Here is a 19,841-nt window from a genome sequence, read left to right on the forward strand (position 1 = left end):
GCAGCTAATTACACAGATGAGACTAAAGGGGATGCAATAATTAAAGGTCAGAATGTTGAAAAGAAACATTTTGATTCACAGGTGAGCGATATTGACAAAGAAAAAAAAAGATATCTTGAGACTTTTTTCAGTAATTACACCATATTTTGCCTTTTTTCAGAATGTAATGAAATTGATTTAAATGACATTATTATTATTTACGCCCTAAAAACTGAAGTGTTCCAGTGTTTTTCTCAGTAAACTTTAGAGACGGTGTTTGTGTTGCCATCTGTTACGTCTCCAACCAGAAGTCATGGGGTCTTTATTGTTTTCTGAGTCTCAAATTCCCAAAGCGTTTTTACCGAGTTTACCTTTGTCTTAACGCAGCAATGACTCACTGTGTGAATTACACAAGATTGCCAGCAGTAAATGTAAACTGTTGAGTAATTAATTGTGTAAAACTATTTCTTTTTAAAAGTTATTCCCTAATAAAACTACAGAAAACAGATTTTTGATAAGATAAATCTTGTAAGTCATAGTATGTTGATTTTAATGAATATTTGTTACCTCTGGAAGATATCCAGGAGTGGATCATTTACAAAATAAAGCCTTTTGAAGTGGAATAAGTAATCTAGTTACGCATAAGTGAAGCTGTCATTATGATCTACGTTCATTTTTGTTGGTCAGTGACGCCAGCAGCGCCAGAGTCTGGAGAGTTTCTGATGGATTATGCAGCTCCATCAGTTGATCCCATCTCTCTCCCGTCCGTCTGTCCTGACCTTTTACCTGTCTGTCTCTCAGACCCCAGCTCCGACTACGTGATCACACTGAAGGCCTTCAACAACGTGGGTGAGGGGATTCCTGTGTACGAGAGCGCCATCACCAGACCGCAGTCAGGTACGGTTGACTCGGACCAACGCTGATCTGCCCTGTATCTAACATGGGATCTCGATCAGGCAAAAATGTGTTTCTGCTCATATGCAGCCATTCGTGTGAGAGTCTTAATGAAACGAAGTAAAATCAAACTGGATTAAAGCTCAAATATTATCACTCTCTACAGGCAGCGACTGAACCCTGCTGGGCTTAAACATTATCCTGCATGCAGATCACACATACTGTGGTGTGGCCGATGTTATCGATCAGTTTTTAATCGATACCCGTGTATACGTGTCAGTCAGGAACAAGAAGTCACAAAGTGATCGGATAGTGTGTGTCTGAGGAGAGCATCGGTTGGATCATTTCTCAGATGTAGAAGAACTTCTTGAATCACACAGAAATGTGGCCCTTCCAGTTCAGCTGACATCCCAGTCATGTGACTGCTCGCTTAACAATGAGGCGTAGGATTTGAATCTCTATGCATGATGGATGATCTTAAATAGAGGAAGGCTGAAAGTGTCAGAAGACACCCGGCCCCCGCTTCCTCGGCTGTCCCAGGATGTGGGCTTCACCCGTCTCCTTTCCCGTTCACCTACCCACCCCCCACCCCACCCCATTCAGCCTTGATCCCTCCACTTTGTCTCCGCCGCAGCACCGTTCCACCCCTGAGCTCCACAAGGGTGGCGTTCTTTTTTCATTGTTTGACTCGAATCACGTCAGTGTTCTTCGAGGGAGGGGGGTGTGGGGGTAGTCACGAACCCACACGCTGACATACGCTCTCTATACAGTTCCTGCTTCTTCACATCGTGACACACGACGCTGCGCATATGCAGACCCCCTGTGGTAACTTTGGAAACCCTTCATCGTATCCAAACGTTTCCTCTCAAAGCAGAACCAAAGCCCCCCCCACACACACACACACCACCACCGCCGCCGCATCCTCCGGGGCTCGTTCCGTTCCTGCCAGTTTGTTCAAGTCGGGATTAAAAAGACGAGCTGACCTATATAGGGCTTAAACTTCTCAGAGAAACTCGGTGAACTTAGATTGAGTGAGTGACTCAGTCCAATGGATAATAATCATAACAATATTATGATGTCTTAACTGAAAAGAGAGAAATGAGGGATTGAATCCACGTCTGTTCTAAATAAACCTCTTTCAAGGGCATGTCAGCGTGTTTCCTGCAAAGAACTCCAGCAACACAGACTCTTCTCTTAAAGCAGAATAAAGAAATACAGCTCTGCTTCGGTGCCACACACACACACACACTGTCACACACACTGTCACACACACACACACTCAGGCAGATGATAATAAGTGCACAAAGGAATGCCAAATGGAGTGAGGAGCAGAGGAGAATGAACCAACCAGTGTTGGTGGAGGAGTGTCGCCGTGGGTGACCGACCAGGGCTGCTTTTCTTCCACCTCAACAACCCAAGAATGGAGGGACTTGTCGCCAGAAGGCCATCTTGAAGTATTTGCCCTTTAGTATTCTGGCCAGAAGCTGCTTGTTTGAGTCAAACACACACACACACACACACACACACACACACACACACACACACACACACACACAGCTATTTGTGAGCTTTTGTGGGCTGTAATGGGCAGGCACCTAACACACAAACACACAAATGTTCTACAGGCAAACATATACAGTATATAGGCTCTACTTAAACACATCATTGAAAAAGAAGGCTGTTATGTAACATTATAAATAGCATTTAGTTAAGTCCAGTCTTCTCTGTAGCTCTTGAAATTTAACCATAAGATATTAGACTACTTATTGCCTGTAGGATTACAGGGAAATGTCTTTTTATCTGATTATTTTATTTGATTCGCATTTTTGTTCTTAAATTTCAAACCATACAAATAAAGCTGCCATACAACAACGATTAGTTAAAAGGTCAGTTAAAAAGAATACATCAAAAATGAAATTGATAACTTGATGTTTTTAAAACACAGCAGTTTTCTGACATCACTTCTTTTTTGTTTTGTTTTTTGAAGCTTAATTCTTTTCCGTTCTTGCATAATGTACGTCTTTAGAGACTCGACATTTTGAGGTGTGTGTTCTGGTGTTTGGTATTCATGATGCTTCACGTACTCTCAATGGGGGACAGGTCAGTTTAGGATCTGGATTTTCTCTCCACTCTGTTCTAAGGCACCAGAATTTGTCTTCATTGTCCTCCTAGAATAATCAGAGACGTCCCAGAGAATGCTGCAGCATTTTTATCCATCTTTCAGCATTAATGTTACTTTTACTGGGGTAAATATTACCAACCCTGTGGGTACTGATACACCTCTGTACCATCACAGACGCTAGCTGTTGACATTTGTCCTGATAATTATCTAGATAGTATTTCTAATGGTGGTGGAGTCGACGTTGAACAGTAGATCCAGATGAACTGAGCCAACGGCGTGTTTCTAAAGCGTTCCTGAGTTCATGTGATGAAACGTTTCAGAGTCTTGCTGGGTTGTGATGCAGCGCTGCCTTACAGACAGAAGGTCACACCGTATTCATTGTTGGTTTTCGTCACCTTTTAGTGCCGGTGCCGGGATTTCTTCAAATTCTTTGAATCATTTAGTGATAATATGGTCTGCAGTTTAAATAGACAAGTTCATTCCAGTTTCACATTGAAAATTGTTTTGAATTAGTAATTATTTTTTCATATATTAGTGGAAACGTCCCTATCTCAGCCTTTTTCAGGACACCCGTTTCATGATTCTATCACCTTTCACAAATGAACTCTTTACCTGTGGAACAATCCAATCGGGTGTTTTGAGCATTCCACAGTTTTTCAAATCTTGATGTTTTGCAATAAGAAGAGTAATAAATATATACTCACAATAATCTGTGGTTAATGAGGTACACGTTTAGAGCCTCTGAAGGTGCAGCACTTACCACACACTGATCCAACCACAGACTCGTCAGTGACCCTGTCCTCTCCCAGCAGGCTCCTCTACTTAAAGCTTCGGTATTCTTCTGCAGTCTTCGATGACAGAAATCATCCTGCCAACTCGCTCTTGAAAAAGAGAAATGCTCTTCAGTTTGTCCACTTTGTATTAAATGTATTTCTAAACATGTTGTTCTATTGCCCTGAAAAGAGGCGTCCAATGTTTTAATGTGCAAGTTGAAATGCTACCTGTAGGATTGTGGGTATCTGCTTGCACTCTAGTTTTCATTTACTGTAAACTTCTCATAAAAATAGCGTCTTTTCATCTCTCTCTGTTTCTGGTTCTCTCTGTAGCGACATGGTAGAACACCACAGACTGTATTGAATCTTCTATTATCCAAGACTTGTAGATCTTATTGTAGAACTCTTGTCTGTTTTTTCTAATAGAATCTTTTCTCTTTCTCTTCACCCCTCCCAATCCCACCCTTGTTGCACTCGCATTATCTTTGTCCACCTCCCTCGTGGTCGTCCTTCATTTAACTCATTAACTTATCTTCTTTCATTGGCTCCTCTCTGCATCCTGCTCTGACTCCTCTGTCCGATCCTCCACGCCATGCTTCTCCATATGTTTTAATTTTGGTCATTTTAATTTTTTGTGCATGCTTGCGGGTTTTTCTGCCTGGCATGCAGACCCCATTGACCCCGATGTTGACTTCTACGAACTCTTCCATCCTCCATTCACCCCAGTACCAGACCCCTCTCCCATGCTGCCACCCGTGGGTGTTCAGTCCTCCGTCCTGAGCCATGACACCATCAAAGTGGCATGGGCTGACAACTCGCTACCCAAGAACCAGAAGATAACAGATAATCGCTTCTACACCGTCCGCTGGAAGACCAACATTCCAGCCAACACTAAAGTGAAGGTCAGTGATTCCTCATTATGCGTCTCTTTCATTCAGGATGGAGATTTCTTGACATTTACCGATTCAAAAGGAATTACCTACTGTTGATTTAATCAAGAGTAGTTTCTCTTGGAAAGGAAGCGCTACCCTTTTTAATCCCCCTAACATATGCAGGAGCATACAGCAATCAGTGCATCTTTAGTTTCTGGAATGTAACTCAAAAACTTTTTTTTTAATTTTAACATACACAAGTCTTTGTTTGACTGAAGAGACGCGCTTTGACACTATGAAAGATTCAAACATTTCACTGTTACTTTACACCTTTTTTCGAGAACTCTTAGTCATCACAGATCTTAAAAACCTTTCAGTATAATTTCATGAAACTTATATAGTTATATAGTTTCTTATATAGAACTTTATTGTACTGAAGAGGCACATCTTGAAAGTTTCTGTATTTCTAAAACTGTATTCACACTTTCTCAGTCTCATATTAATGTGGGTGTATTTCTAACCATATCTCCAAATATTTTTTTGAACCCGTTCACACCTTCCAACTTCCTTTTGACATTTTGAAAAAATTCTGAATGAGAATTTTAAAAAAAAAAAAAAAGGTAGGTCAAACTCACATTGGAGGATAACTAATAAAACCAGTTCAATAAATATAGAATCATATTATATACAAGCGTCTCCCAGGTGCTGAATTTCATTTTGCTGCATGTGTTTGTTGAATTGAAGATCACATTTCATTCTGCTCACATTTAAATCACTACTGGGGGAGGTGGCCTTGATTGGTTTTTCCCAGCAATGTAAAGTGCAGTAGCATATTTACAGGATGATGTGATTCAGCCAAGAACTACTCAAACCATTCCCGTCTGATCAAACTTTCATGTTATGCCTTTGGTTTGATGACATCTCAGTGCTGTGGGACTTTGTGCAGCTCCTCTCACCTACACTTACCCGAGGAATGGGTGATGCACTGGAAATAAAAGCCAACGCCATACAAAGATGTATAGCGAAGTATTACCAAGCACAGTGGGAGTATATTGCTGCCACGTATTTGTAACCGAGCACTAATCTACTTTCATCCACATTCGAAGCGGTATAAAGAAACATCTCTGTGAGATGAAGTTCTCGTTTCACTTGGAGGAAAGAAAAGATGAAGCGGCTGATATCAACAGAAATCAACCCAATCATATTGTTGTGAAGTAAACGGCTGCATATCAATGAATCGTCTACTCTAGTTGAGGATGTAGGATGAATAAAATCGTTTCATTTTAATTCTGCTGGCTCAACTCGTAGCAATTAATATGTGCAGGAGTAGTGTTTTAATTAGCTCTCTTCTTTTGAATGAGTGTAGAGCTCTAGAGCTGCCACCATTGATTATTTTTAATCATCTGGTGAAGTTCTAATCCTGATGGTTCCTGTCCTGGTTTAGTAACACACAGAATAACAGTATTTGGGATTTACCAAATATCTACAATTTGATTCCTGTAGGAGGCGTGTGTCTAGCTCTTCATTCTTGACTGCCCAAAAAAATTAACTAACGTCTCCCTCCCCCCTCAGAGAAAAGAGATTTATGGAATGGAATGGAAAGCAGTTGCTGAATCCATTTACTGCACAGCCAAACAAACGTACATTCTGTCAGCATTCTGATTTGCCCTTTTCCATCAGGCCGTGATCGACCTTCAAAGATGTGCAGCTTCATGAATCCAATCTGTGAAATTTTTACACTAAAACATTTGAAAAGTCACTGTCTGTGTTTACACTCTGCGCTGTGTCCACATCAGTCAAAGGAAGCCTGGGTTTTGCTAATGGCATACTAGCAACACTAGGAAATGTGCATTATTATCGACTTATTATTATGTCCATCTACCTGGGAATGACTCCACATTCACGAAAACAAGTTGAACATGAACATCTCCACAACAGTATGGTTGTGCTTGCACTTTCAGAATGTAAACAGCTAACTATGTGATAGTTTGTCCATACATCACCATAGCAACGTGTCCAGTAATGTAAGCTGGATGATACTATGTGCAAGACTGATTTAATGAAACACATAAGTCAGATTACCTAATGCATGGGGGGGGGGTCCTCTGAGGTGGATGTCTGACTCCGAGGGGCCTTTCCAGTTGAAACTCCTGGCTGGGAACTCGGAAACTCAGGCGTCCCAGTGCTCCAGCAACGCACCATTAGCAATAGCAGTGCTGACAGAAGGGTGAACAGGGAGACTGATGTCGAAAGCAACATCACTGAATTACCGAGTTCGAACTTGGCTACTGAAACAGCAGTTGGAAAGGAAATGCTGACCACAAATCGTACTGAATGTAGAGTTGGATGTAAGAAAACTTGAGTCTCATCCACCGGCCTAGGAGCGTGATTCAATCCTGATCCAATACGTAGAAGAGAAATGGAGGTTTACGGTGAAATTACAAATTTTTGCATGTTCAGACATGTAGTAGGTGCTCTTTAATTGTACTTATTATTATGCAGACTGCAGAAACCGTTTCAGACTCACTGCAGACGTTTTCTATGTTTGTCTTCATGCGTGTGTGTGTGGGGGGGGCAGCTTTGGCAGAATTTAGTGAAGTCCAAGAAAGGTCAAGAAATAGTGGAAAAGGCTCCTTACAATCACCAGCAGAACAGAAATTAGTGAATATTTGCTTAAGGATTGAAATGATGATGAAATTAGTTATTGATTGATGCATTTTGGTTGATCAACTAATAAATTTGAAATGTTTTTGAGTTGGTAGAATACTGCATTCACTTGCAGGCATTATGAAAAATAGAAATATTTGTGGTGAATCACAGTAAGGTGATTCTTGACCGGTAGCTAAATTATCATTATTTATCTTTGAACGCTTGGTCCCACTGTCTGTTTTTGTGTTTTTTGTGTGTGTTTGTGTGTGTCTTCATGGTTGTACGCATGTGTGCAAACCTGCGACCAAGCAAACCTCAGATAAAGGATAAATTATTCAACAAGGACAAGACAAACTGAGAACTGGAAACGGAGGGTATAAATCTCATGATGCATTCTCCGTACCTGGAATTCGGGAGACACACACACACACACACACACAGACACACACACACACTGGCAGGTCTTGCTGTCATTAGTGGATGCTCAAACTGGTTTGAGTCACAGTGGCAGTAATTAGCGTTACACAGACTCAGTGTGTTTTTTAATGTTTTTAACTAACCCAGCCCATCAGCGAGTCTTTTTAGCCTGATCTTTTCTGGTGTTTTTAATCATCAGAATCAGACCTTGTGCTTCTACATCTGATGTCTAGCCGTACTGAGACCTGGTGAGCACCAGTAATGTCAGATAGGTGCTGCTCTTCATGTCTCTTCTTAGAGTGACTCTAACCAGACACGCTTGTACATTATTGAGGAGACTGGTCTCTGGTGGTACATGTTTGGAGTGTTTTCCTTTATTCTCTATCCCATTGCCCTCTGTCTGACAGCCCCCCAGCGGGAAAGCTGCACTTTTGCCACAGCATTCAACATAAGGGAGAACTGGCAAGCCTGAGTTTGTGCTTCAATCCCCCTGTGAGCTTCAGCTGTGTTGCCGTTCAACCTGCTGAGTAGCATCCGCAAGGCCATCGAAATGTGACCCTGTTGTGTCTCACCATTTATTCAACACGTGATTTACTTAATTTTCAGTTTTTATTTTTAAAATGTATTCATAATGCCTGTGCCCGTCTTTGTATGGCACTATACAACAATATAAATAGCACAATTTGATGGAGCACCAGGAATAGTAAAGAGTTCTGGTTTCAGTCAGTGGTCAGTTTGTGTAATGAATCCTCAACTCTGTACATCACTCTGAACTATAATGGTCTGATAATGGAATTGTCAGAAAAAATCATTTGATCCGAGAGATTTGAAATGTGTGCTTGAGCTTCAGGACAGTGTCATTCTTCTGTTTTTATGTTAAAATATTTTTTTCATTCATGTTCATACAGAAAATAATCCAGCTAACGATTGTCGTATCATCTTAGTTGAATCATCCTGATCTTCCATCAAACAAACAGATCTCTTGTTTTGTTTGTGTCATTTTTATGATTCCTGGTCTCTTGGTAACAGATGGCCAACACCACCAACCTGAACCACGTGGTGACGGGACTGAAGCCCAACACACTGTACGAGTTCTCCGTCATGGTGATCAAAGGCCGCCGCACCAGCACGTGGAGCATGACAGCACAGGGCACCACCTATGAGACCAGTAGGAACAACACAAAAACACACTCACAACAAAATTAATAATCACACATACAGTCACCAGAAAAACAGCAGCCTGTCCAGCGTAATGAGCCGCTGGCTGGATGGGAGTAACTTTTGGCTTTTTGCAGCTCAGAGGGAAGGAGAGGACACGCCTGAGGAAAATGAAGCTGTCACTGCACAGTTTAATATAATCGATGTAATAAAGAAGGTATTCATCAAAAGATCTCTCCTTAACCCTCATTGATATGAGTACAGAAACCTGCAGCCAATCTGGGGATGATTTCAGCTCTGCTCTGCTCTTTTCTGCAAGTGAGAAGGACTAACCTGGCTTCCCTGCAAAACACACAATTAGACTAATAATAATAATAATAATAATTATAATAATGATAATAATAATAATAATATCTGTAATATACAGTATTTATTATAATAACAGAATAAAGGTAATGATTACGATGATGATAATTATTATTATTATATATATAATGATAACAGAATAATGGAAATGATGATAATAGCATTGATAGTAATAATCATAATACTGATAGTAATAATATTAATAATAATAATAATAATAATAACATTGATAATAATAATGATTATGATGGTGAAAATAATAAACCAATAATTACAGTTATGTTGATATTACTATATTCATAGTCTGTGCAATTCCAATAGTAGTGGTATAACAAGGTTTTCATGCAGTGTTTCTCATATGTTGCTTTTCAGACCGTTGGCCTGAGTTTTGGGTCTGAGGAGCCGTAGCGCCACAGAACATCAACCTGTGGGAACAAATTCATTCTGTTTTGCTTGATTTTCCCATTCCTGCACAACTTCCTGTTGTCTTTACGGGTTTTGCTCATACTGCTATCACCATAGTGACATATAGTGCATTAAAATCCCTTGGTCATTCATATTCAATATATATAATTCCCTTGAGCATCTGTATAAGATTCATGCAGCTGCGTAGCATCAGAGCTCATACCGCATTGTAAGTTGTAATTGCTTAACATAAAGTCGCCTGACAATAAACCATTAAAGACAAAAGCCAATTTTCTCTGAAACAAGGCTTTTATATGCGTTATTGTTTTGAGATTTATTATATTATTAACGAGACTAGGGAAGTTTTGTTGTTTTTATTTCAGAGAGAAAAACAAACAGTTTTCATTTTGGCCCAGCAGGGTTTGTGTGTGTGTGTGTGTGTGTGTGTGTGTGTGTGTGTGTGTGTGTGCGTGCGTGCGTGCGTGCGTGCGTGCGTGCGTGCGTGCGTGCGTGCGTGCGTGCGTGCGTGCGTGCGTGCGTGTGCATACGTGACTGGATGGTGTCTATACGGTCGTAAAATGAAAATACACACATCTTTATCTATAAACAGGTAATAAACTTTAGTCCATCATTTTTGAGGGCAGCAGGAGCGCTTACGAGACGTGTACAACATAAACGTCACAAAGACACATCATGTGCACAAACAGTATTCAACTCTGTGCACGGAGCGACATGCAGATGACTTATCTCCATCACTCAGTTCCCAGCTCCTCCCCAAAAGACGTGACCGTGGTGAGCAAAGAGAACAAGCCTCGCACAATTATTGTCAACTGGCAGCCGCCCTCGGAGGCCAATGGAAAGATTACAGGTGAGTCTCAGCGCCTCCTGTGGGCTGTGATCTCAGAGATAAGTGTCGGTTTCACTTTTTTTTTTTACCAGAAACATCTCTGCTTTTATGGACAGATTTCACATTTGTTGTTTTAAGTTCAAATTAAATCCATTAGTTCTGACTTTCAGTGAAATGTTAAGAGGTGAAGAACCAATCACCTCAAAGTTATTGCATATATGAAATGTTCAAAATAAAATGTGTTTTATATACGCTGTAACAGTCACAGAGGAAGTCGTCTCTGTCTGATCGCTGCACTGTTGTAAATCTGTTCATATGGGACAGTTTGAAGAACAGAACCGACTAGAACACAATGATTCCAGTCGATCTCATTTTGCACTCCATCAACAGAAGACTGCACCTGATTGGATTTGTGTGTGTCTTTCTGACCTTTCCTGCTCTAGGTTACATCATCTACTACAGCACAGACGTGAATGCTGAGGTCCACGACTGGGTCGTCGAGCCCGTCGTCGGCAATCGGCTGACCCATCAGATCCAGGAGCTGACGCTGGACACCACCTACTACTTCAAGATCCAGGCTCGCAACTCAAAGGGCATGGGCCCCATGTCTGAGGCGGTGCATTTCCGCACTCCAAAAAGTAAGTTCAGCAACTGAAGATGAAGACAGGACACCTGCTGCTGACATCAGTATAATTGCATCTACATAGTTCTGCAAGTTGATTTTTTTTCCCGTGAGTTGTGTATGCAGACGGCTGCTCTAGTGGAGGTGTGTTGTTTAAGGTGTCATTAAATACAATCCAGGAATCGATTCAGTTTTAATAACAGATAAGTGCTTTAAAATGGCAGAATATTAGAGTTTTATTCTAGGTTGTTTCTGGCGGTAACAGTTACTCTACTCGGAAGCGTAAAAACGTGGAAACACTGCAGCTTTGAGAGATTCAACACAGAAAACACCATCGGCAACCCTGTCAGCAAATTACGTTAAACTTACTTACGTCTTCTGGTTTAGAAGAACAGTCCTGATGTTAATTCTCTGAGGAGAAGCAGACATGGAGAGAGGATGGCCATCAACACTTTGGTCCCAAACCAAAATATGAAAAAAAAATACTATAAATCAAATTGAGTCATTTTGAAGTGAAAAAAAACCCTTGATTTTGTGTTTATCTGGCTATATCACCTTTAAGGAAATCTCTACACAGGGGATTTCATAATGAAAAATCAAATGTGCATTTTAAGGTTTTGTTTTTGATAATCTGATTTTACTGTCTGGTTGGATGACTGAAGAGTGTGTTTGCTTCTCTAACTAGTTCTGTTTCTTGTAGAGGACTTTGCCTTTTTCGTCCTCTCAGTCCCCATCTCTCATTTCTGTCTCCCTCGCTGCTTTTTTCAGCTAACCTGTTTTTCTTTTTATTGTCTCTCCCTCCCTGCTCTTCTTTGGCCTGTTAAGCTGAGTCCTCTGACAAAATGGCTAATGACCAAGGTAAATTCCCCTTCCACACTTTCACCTCTCTCTGCTGACTCTGCACTGTATGTGTCCCCTTTTTGTAAAGATTCCTATCTTCTGGGCAGATGAAAAGTTGCGCTGAATGACGGCCTGTAGAAAATCTCAGAAAAAGTTGTAATTCAGCATAGAGGAAGATGTGTGACAGTGAAAAAGGTTGTAAAAGAACTGAAAATAGCTGTTGAATTTTTTCTATTTCCGCTCAGCCTCAAATCTTCCACCAAAGCCGGGGCCGCCAGGAAACCAACATCCACAGGACCCTGGAACTGCAGTTGGTAAGATTTCCCCACATGATAGTTGAATAGCAGCTCAAACCATCACCTGATCGTGACCAGAAAGATGAAAATCACAGACCTTTAAATGTGTGTGTTCCCCTGTTCAGTGACTCGTCTTTGTCTGTCCTGGGGTTTTTATGAATACACCTGGTCTTATCCAGTCTTTCTCCTCTTGAGGTAAATCAGGGGTTGGAGGCAACAGTGAAAATCACATCCTGGTCATAGTCATCATCATCTCTGTGGGAGCCTTCACCATCATCGTGGTGGTGGTGGGGGCCTTCCTGTGCACACGGCGAACCACATCCCACCAGAAAAAGTAAGAAGCTTTGGCCGTTCATTCTCCAGCCTCTTTCCTTAAATAACATTTTATAAACCCTTGTTTTTACATCACAGTTTCATCATTACCGTTTTTGTTCTCTCTCGCAGAAAGCGGGCTGCCTCCAAGTCCTCAAACGGCTCCCACAAATACAAGGGAAACTCCAAAGACCTAAAGCCGCCCGACCTTTGGATTCACCATGAGAGGCTGGAGCTCAAGCCCATGGACAAGTCGCCAGACCCCAACCCGGTCATGACTGAAACGCCTATCCCCCGCACCTCTCAGGACATCACACCGGCCGACAGCGGCCTGGAGAGCAACCCCCACCTGCAACAGCGTCGCAACTCCTACCGTGGTCAGTCTTTGCCCAAGGGGAACGTTTAAAATTTGAAGTTATGAGTAAAGAGATCAAAGTGAAGCGTCACCTTTGCTGAGCCAACATGAATAATAACACTGAGCAAACTGCTTGAGGTTGGTCTGGCAGACAGGAAAGTACATTTTGGTTGCTTCACTGGAAGAAACTGTCGTTTGTTTCGGTAGGAAACTGTTAAAACCATCTGGTTCGCCTCCAGGAACCTGACTGGGGAGTGTTGGGAGAATTCACTGGTGTTTGTTTCACAAGTCAACACTTTTGTTTGCTGTTAGTTTCTCATGTGAAACATTTCATGCTCACCACACATGATGTCCATTATTTGTCATGATTGCAACGCTTTTATGCACACGCTGCCAGCGATGCATCTTTCAGCGCAAATAGAATATCATTAGAGCATAAGAGAGGAATGCTGAGTGTGACGTTTGGAAACGCAAAAAGATCAATAATAGAAAATTGATGGAGGATCTTTAGAGGGACTGATGAATCTTTCTCAAGAAGGAACTGTAGGGCTGCAGTTCTCTCTCTTATTGGCTGGTTTCCATTATACATTTTAGGCCACGAATCAGAGGACAGCATGTCTACACTAGCAGGCCGACGGGGGATGAGGCCTAAAATGATGATGCCTTTTGATGCTCAGCCGCCTCAGCGTAAGTGTGTGTTTGTGATCAGGTGAACTAACGGCAGCGTTCAGACCTCATGAAATCTAGAAACTACATCAGGTTCTTATGACTAACTACCAATTTCAAATTAATTCCATGATGTGAAGTCCATTTTATTATTCCCACAAAAAAAAAATGTTAATTTCAATTTTTTTTGCTTTATACACTGCTATAATAATCATTTATTATATGTTTTGCTGAATGTCATTTCAGCCATGTTGTGTCGCGTTTGTTTATTGTGTCAGAAATTTGCATGAGTCTGTCTCCCATTCATCATTACTCTGAGTTAACTTTATGTTGTCTGTGTGTGTGTTTGTGTGCGTGCGTGCTTATGTGTGTGTGTGTGTGTGTGTGTGTGTGTGTGTGTGTGTGTGTGTGTGTATTCATGTTCATATCCATTCACAGCTGTGATTAGTGCACACCCCATCCATTCCCTTGATAACCATCACCACCATTATCACATGGGCAGCCTGGCGTCGCCGACACGCAGCTACCTCTACCACCAGGGCAGCGGGCACACACGGCCCCAGGCCTGCGCCACCCCCCTCTCCCATCTAGACAGGGTGGACTCTGCAGGTGAGACACTGCCCCCTGCTGGGCGGCAGGAGACACGCACGGGAGGACAGAGCAGTGGTGTGTGGCCACGTTCATTGATTTACTCACTCATTCACATGCTACAGCCATTTCGCCCATATTTTCCAAAATGTCACTAACCACTCCTCTCTGACCCGTCTGTCATCTGGAAAAGTTTTGTATCATTTCTTCTTTGCAGCTCATTTTGTTACCAAGTTAAACTGTATTTTGCCACCAGCTTTATGGTCATATCAGGACTCAGGATGAAAAACTTGTCCATCATAGATTCTCAATAGATGCCTGCAACAATTTAAAATATTTTTTTGGTATTTATTTTATACATAAATCAGACAGCACAGCATCTGCCTGTTCAGCTCCATGTCCACATTATTTGACTGCACCACTGAGCAATGTTTAAATGAAAGTTTGGCCATTATAATACAACTGTGGAAGTTTTTTTGGTTGGGGTAATTTTTACAAAATGTGTAGTTTTAAACAATAATATATTTTTATCAATATTAATTTTTACAAACAAGTACAAACAAGATAAACAGTATGATTGCTGACGAGCGCTTCCCAGAAAATGTTATGAATAGTCCTGAGTGCTATTACTATAAAAAGAAGCATGACTAATATAGATGGTGATGAGTTCTGCTGTGCGTGTTTGTGTGTGTGTGTTTGCGCGGACCTGCAGCTAACAGTAGTTTTTATTACCCATCTCTTTTATTGATTAGATATATTGAATGGTTTAAATTCCACAGTTGTGAAGTAAGGAAAATGCAAATTTGAACATCTGAGAAGCTGAAGTCAATGAAATGATCTTTTTTTTGCTCGCGGACTTAAACCGTTACCAAATGTTCTTTGATTACCGACTAATTTTTTCAGCTCTGCATTCCACTCCCACTGTATCAAGTGTAACAAACCAGTGAAACGGAGCGTCGCCACGTCACTTCTTATACAGATGAATTAGAAATATCCCATAGTCTAAATGTTAAATTGAAATACAGGGGATGACATGAAATGATAAAGAAGACTTCAGGGAATGCGTGAATCTGAAAATCCCTCCAAATCTGGTAAACCATCTGCTCATCGTCCCTCGTCTTCTTCCACTCTGCCCTCTCTCCAGAGTCGGTGAGGAATACCCCCAGTTCGGAGCCCCTCCCACCCGCCATCGCCTCCTCCCAGGCCTCCTGCCCCTCAGAGATCATGGCTGACCCAGAGGGCAGCTATCATGGCTCCACCACCACAGAGGAAGAACCCAGCTACTCCAGCAACCTGCCTCCCCTCCGCGCAGCCCACCCTCACGCCCACGCCCACCCACTCAAGAGCTTCGCTGTACCTGCGATCCCAGCCGGCGGCCATCCATCATACGAGTCACCCGCCCTGCCCAGCACCCCCCTGCTGGCTCAGACCGGTGAGAGGGGGTGCATGTTTCACTGGGAGCTCAGTCATAACAATCACTACAGGTAGTCCTCAACGTACGAACAGATTGGTTCAGAGAAGTCGTTCGTAAGGTGAATTGTTCGTAAGTCATTATGTATTAAATTTCAATCTATAATCGCAACAAAAATACACAGAAAAATAATAATCAAGTGTACGTCATTTCACTTCCACAAATACTGGACTCTTAAAATCACTAGAAAACCATTAAAAGCACAAAATATCATGTTACTGTACAATAAATAAGAACAAAAACATGCATTGAAATACATTTAGTTCCAATATCTACTGTTAAGTGTCACACACGATTATTTAGAATTCAGATTAGTTTACGCACTGTAAGATTTTGTTTGTTATTATTTAATCCTTGAGGAAAAGAAGAATGAAACGCTTCAAGGGACTTGACAAGTTTTTTTAAGCACATCCAACAACAATCAGAGTCAGCTGTTGATGTTGACGATCCATCGTATGGTACTGTAGCATGTAGCATGTAGCTTACCCTTAGGGCGAAGGGGGAGGAAGGAGGAGTTATTGTCGGTCAGAGGCAGAGTTGCCATCGGAGAAAATTTCTGTGTGAACGCAGCGGTGCTTCCCCTGCGGGGGGTTGTGGCAGAAAATGTAACTGTGGGACAATAGTTGATTTTGACGCGTTTGTTCGTATCTCCAAATGTTCGTAAGTCAAATGTTTGTAAGTTGAGGACTATCTGTAATTGCTTCGTTTTAAAAAAATGGTTAAAACAGATTTTCTCAGAAATTAAGCTGGTGACTGACAACAGTTGTGTTGCCTTCATTGACTGTGGTGAATTTGTGCGCTTGTTGATTTCAGGGCCTCCTTCTCACCCCCACGTTGTTAAAACAGCCTCGATCGGAACACTAGGAAGAACACGATCACCGATGATAGTCACCGTTCCCAACGCCCCTGATGTGCCAGAGACCAGCAAGATGCTGGAGGATGTAGACAGCGTAAGTACAGCGCCTCACGCTGGCCGCGTGGAGCATTGCAGTCTGTTGATGGTGGAGAACTCGTCGATTATTCAGTCCTGTTCTTTAAAATTCTACTGGTCACACATTCCTTCCTAATCCATGTCAGGTTTTCTTTTGGCACTGGATTATACAATTTGGATTGGTTTTAACCACATTTTCTGTTTGTTCTTTCTCTCTTTTTTATTCTGTCCAACTTCAAACTCACCTTTTTTTGTTGTGTCATTTGTCGGCTGCCTTTTGATCAATTCACTTAACAACCATTTTTCAACCCTTAACTGGAATGATTTTATTTTTACCATGAAATTTTATTTCCATCTCCTAATCTGTGATTGACATCCGCTTCTGTTTGGTTCTGGGTGTTTTGCTTTTTGTCGGCTGCCTCCTTCACGGCTCTGCAGTCCCACTGACCCACCCCCCCCCCCAGCTCGCCTCATCCCACCCATCATCCCCCTTTCCTCTGTGACAGATCCCTGACTGACCCTCTCCTCCTCTCCTTTCCTCTGCTCTCCCCCCCTCCCTGTCTCCGCCCCCTCCCTATCTCCCTCCAGGTGCTTGCCTCCCTCCCCCCCTGCCCCTCCCCCGCCCCCCGCAGTAACCCTGTTCCTCTCCCTCAGAGCTACGAGCCCGACGAGCTGACAGAGGAGATGGCCCACCTCGAGGGCCTGATGAAGGACCTGAACGCCATCACCACAGCGCCATGAGCATGCATGCTAAGCGTCTCTCTCTCACACACACACACACACACACACACACAGGCACACACACACACACACACACACACACACACACACACACACACACACACACACACACACACACACACACACACACACACAGGCACACTGTCAAACAAACACACCCAAACATAAACCCTGTGTGGGGCAGAGGCTGACGGACACTAAATGGCTTCTTGCGCCCCAGAAAACTCTCACGTCACCCCACAGAGAAAAGAACGGCTGACACTGGGGAACTTTTTTCGGCTTACCTTGCTCAGTCTCAGGAAGGAGATTGCCAGGAGAGGAAAGGAAAAGTGAAAGGCTTCATCTTTTATGAAGAACCATTCTCAGAGACAATGAACTTTAAAACATGGGTCGCTTTCAACCGGAAGATTGTGAATTTTTTTCCTCAGCAAAAATACGTGCTGTGGGTTTTAATGTGGAGTCAAAAGGTGAAAGTCCAAAAATATGCTGGTTCTGATGTCGGCGCTCGTGCAGCGCCGTCCACACAGTATTTGATTGGTGGTTCCTTTGTGCATTTTGTATATCTATTGGGCCGTTTCAGTGAAATGAACATTAGATATCATCCCTGTTTTACAACCCTACATTATTCATCAACGCTGTCATTTATTTGAGTTTAGTTTTTACCCCCTTGTGTCATGTATTTTGCTATTTTTATTATTTTTTTAAGATATTGTATTATTTTTTACACACATATCCTCATAAACATGTACATACAGTGGGTTGGTTTTTTTTTTTAAACTGCCTCATTTTTCTGATGTTTCCCATCATTCGTTATTATTATTTGGGATGAAAAAATGAGCTCTGAAGCTCAATGTTCATATGAAAAAGGGGAGAGAAGCCTAATGTGTTTCAACAGTGTAGTCTTCTCTTTGTACATTAAACGTCTTCTTTTTCAGTTCTTTGTTGTGGGAGCTCCGTTTTAAAAGCCTTACCAACGTGTTTGTATGTCAGGCAGTCATGACGACTGTTGTTCAGAGTCATGCCGTCACCTCTGTGCAGTTCTATAGGACTTGACGATGTCTCTTCACAGGTCAGGGTTATCTACAGTGGGACTCGGGGCGCTGACCCCAACCCTCGTAAAAAAAAAAAAGAAAAGACCTCACATGGCTCCTGGTCAGTCAATCAGTCCATCAGCTGCAGCAGACTGGATATCTTTTATACCAGGAATGTGTGTCATTTCCAAAAACACCAGTGTCTGGTTTCAGGCATCTGAACCGCTGGACCATGTGTGTGTTTTCCAATCATCGGCGGAGCAGAGTGTGTTTGTTGTACCTTCCTGCTGTTCTTCATCAGGCGCCGTGGATCTTCTGCAAATCTTAAAAGACGCAAAGATGCTGGCCTTTTGAATGGGACTCCCAGATTTTTTTTACGCGGTGGTTTTTGTATGAAGACAAAAAAAAAAAGAAGCTTGTTCTATACAGATCAGATGTAAAAAGAAAAAAAAGTTCATTGACAAACTAGTTTTTCATTACCCTCTTACCCAAAGAATTTGTCATTTGCAATCATAGTACTTTGCTCTACTTTTGTGAATACCATGTTTCTCAAATGTACATCATCATGAATGTCAATATAACTAAGAGAATTTAACTGGATACAAACAAGGAACACGATTTGGGGGAAAATACTGAAAACAAAGGTTGGGGGGGGGGTGAACTCCATTTGGGAAATAATCTATTGAGTTGTAAGCAGTTGAACCTGTATTGCACTTTTTCACAATTTTTGAAAAGTACATTTCTTACATATCTTGTGTTAAAAGTATCAGAAGCTGTTTGTGTAACGTAGTGTCCTAGGTAAGCAGCAGGCAGCTGGTCTTGTTTTTATGTTTATTTTCCTGCTTCAGAGATGATATGAATTTGAGTGGAGGAGTTGTTCACCCGGCGCTCATGATGAGGAATTCTGTTGTTGCTTGTTCATGTACAGAGCTTTCTTTGCTTTCTGTAGGGGGAAGAAAAAAAAAAAAAATCGGTGGCTTTTTAAAAAAAAACGTTCAGAAAAGTTTTGGAAAAAAGATGTTTTTTTATTGGTGCTCCTATACATTGTGTATACAAACTATTATGAATACTAACAAAGGAAATGTTTCTACTCGTCTTCTTTTCGTTGCTGATCAGGCTGCTGGTCGGCCTGAGTGACGTTCATTCATCAGCAGAACACAGAAAAAGGTGATCGGTAATATCATAAAGTCAGGGTCCCATAAGGAACCTTGACAAAAAAATCAGACCAAAACTGCTTCACAGAATATAACAAACCACAAAAAAAGTGCTCAATGCTACATGAGTGTATCACCAGACATAATGTCCTTTCTCTTTAACTGAAGTCTCACCTTTTAAATCAGGAGTCCTGATCTGAGTGATGGCAAAACCTTCACAATATGAACTGCCACTGCAGTGCTAAATAAGCCAGCAGGCAACTAAACAGACTCACATGTAAGATCCCGGACAAGCCCCCACCTAAGTTACGACCCGTATAGGGGAAAGGGAAGCAACAACAAAAAAATGACC

At 41.9% G+C, this 19,841-nt stretch overlaps 1 protein-coding gene across 9 annotated transcripts in view; it reads left to right on the top strand.

Annotated features, from left to right (window-relative positions):
• Nucleotides 1-19,421, top strand: part of neo1a (neogenin 1a) — a 156,051-nt gene extending 136,630 nt beyond the window's left edge. For 2 of the 9 annotated variants that reach the window (XM_068310132.1, XM_068310183.1), the window contains exons 16-29: nt 781-876; nt 4,438-4,670; nt 8,736-8,874; nt 10,396-10,503; nt 10,926-11,120; nt 11,930-11,962; nt 12,190-12,258; nt 12,436-12,574; nt 12,685-12,929; nt 13,502-13,594; nt 14,012-14,182; nt 15,306-15,593; nt 16,446-16,582; nt 17,152-19,421. In XM_068310132.1, the coding sequence (XP_068166233.1) occupies nt 781-876; nt 4,438-4,670; nt 8,736-8,874; nt 10,396-10,503; nt 10,926-11,120; nt 11,930-11,962; nt 12,190-12,258; nt 12,436-12,574; nt 12,685-12,929; nt 13,502-13,594; nt 14,012-14,182; nt 15,306-15,593; nt 16,446-16,582; nt 17,152-17,304 (2,099 nt within the window). In that variant the 3' untranslated portion in view covers nt 17,305-19,421. Of the gene's footprint in view, nt 1-780; nt 877-4,437; nt 4,671-8,735; nt 8,875-10,395; nt 10,504-10,925; nt 11,121-11,929; nt 11,963-12,189; nt 12,259-12,435; nt 12,575-12,684; nt 12,930-13,501; nt 13,595-14,011; nt 14,183-15,305; nt 15,594-16,445; nt 16,583-17,001; nt 17,108-17,151 lie in introns of those variants that run through there. The other 7 variants (XM_068310175.1, XM_068310140.1, XM_068310167.1 and 4 more) reach the window with 7 other exon arrangements.
• Nucleotides 19,422-19,841: the final 420 nt, after the last annotated feature.

Source organism: Antennarius striatus, chromosome 1 (assembly GCF_040054535.1).
Source record: "Antennarius striatus isolate MH-2024 chromosome 1, ASM4005453v1, whole genome shotgun sequence".
NCBI classification, from domain to species: Eukaryota; Metazoa; Chordata; class Actinopteri; order Lophiiformes; family Antennariidae; genus Antennarius; species Antennarius striatus.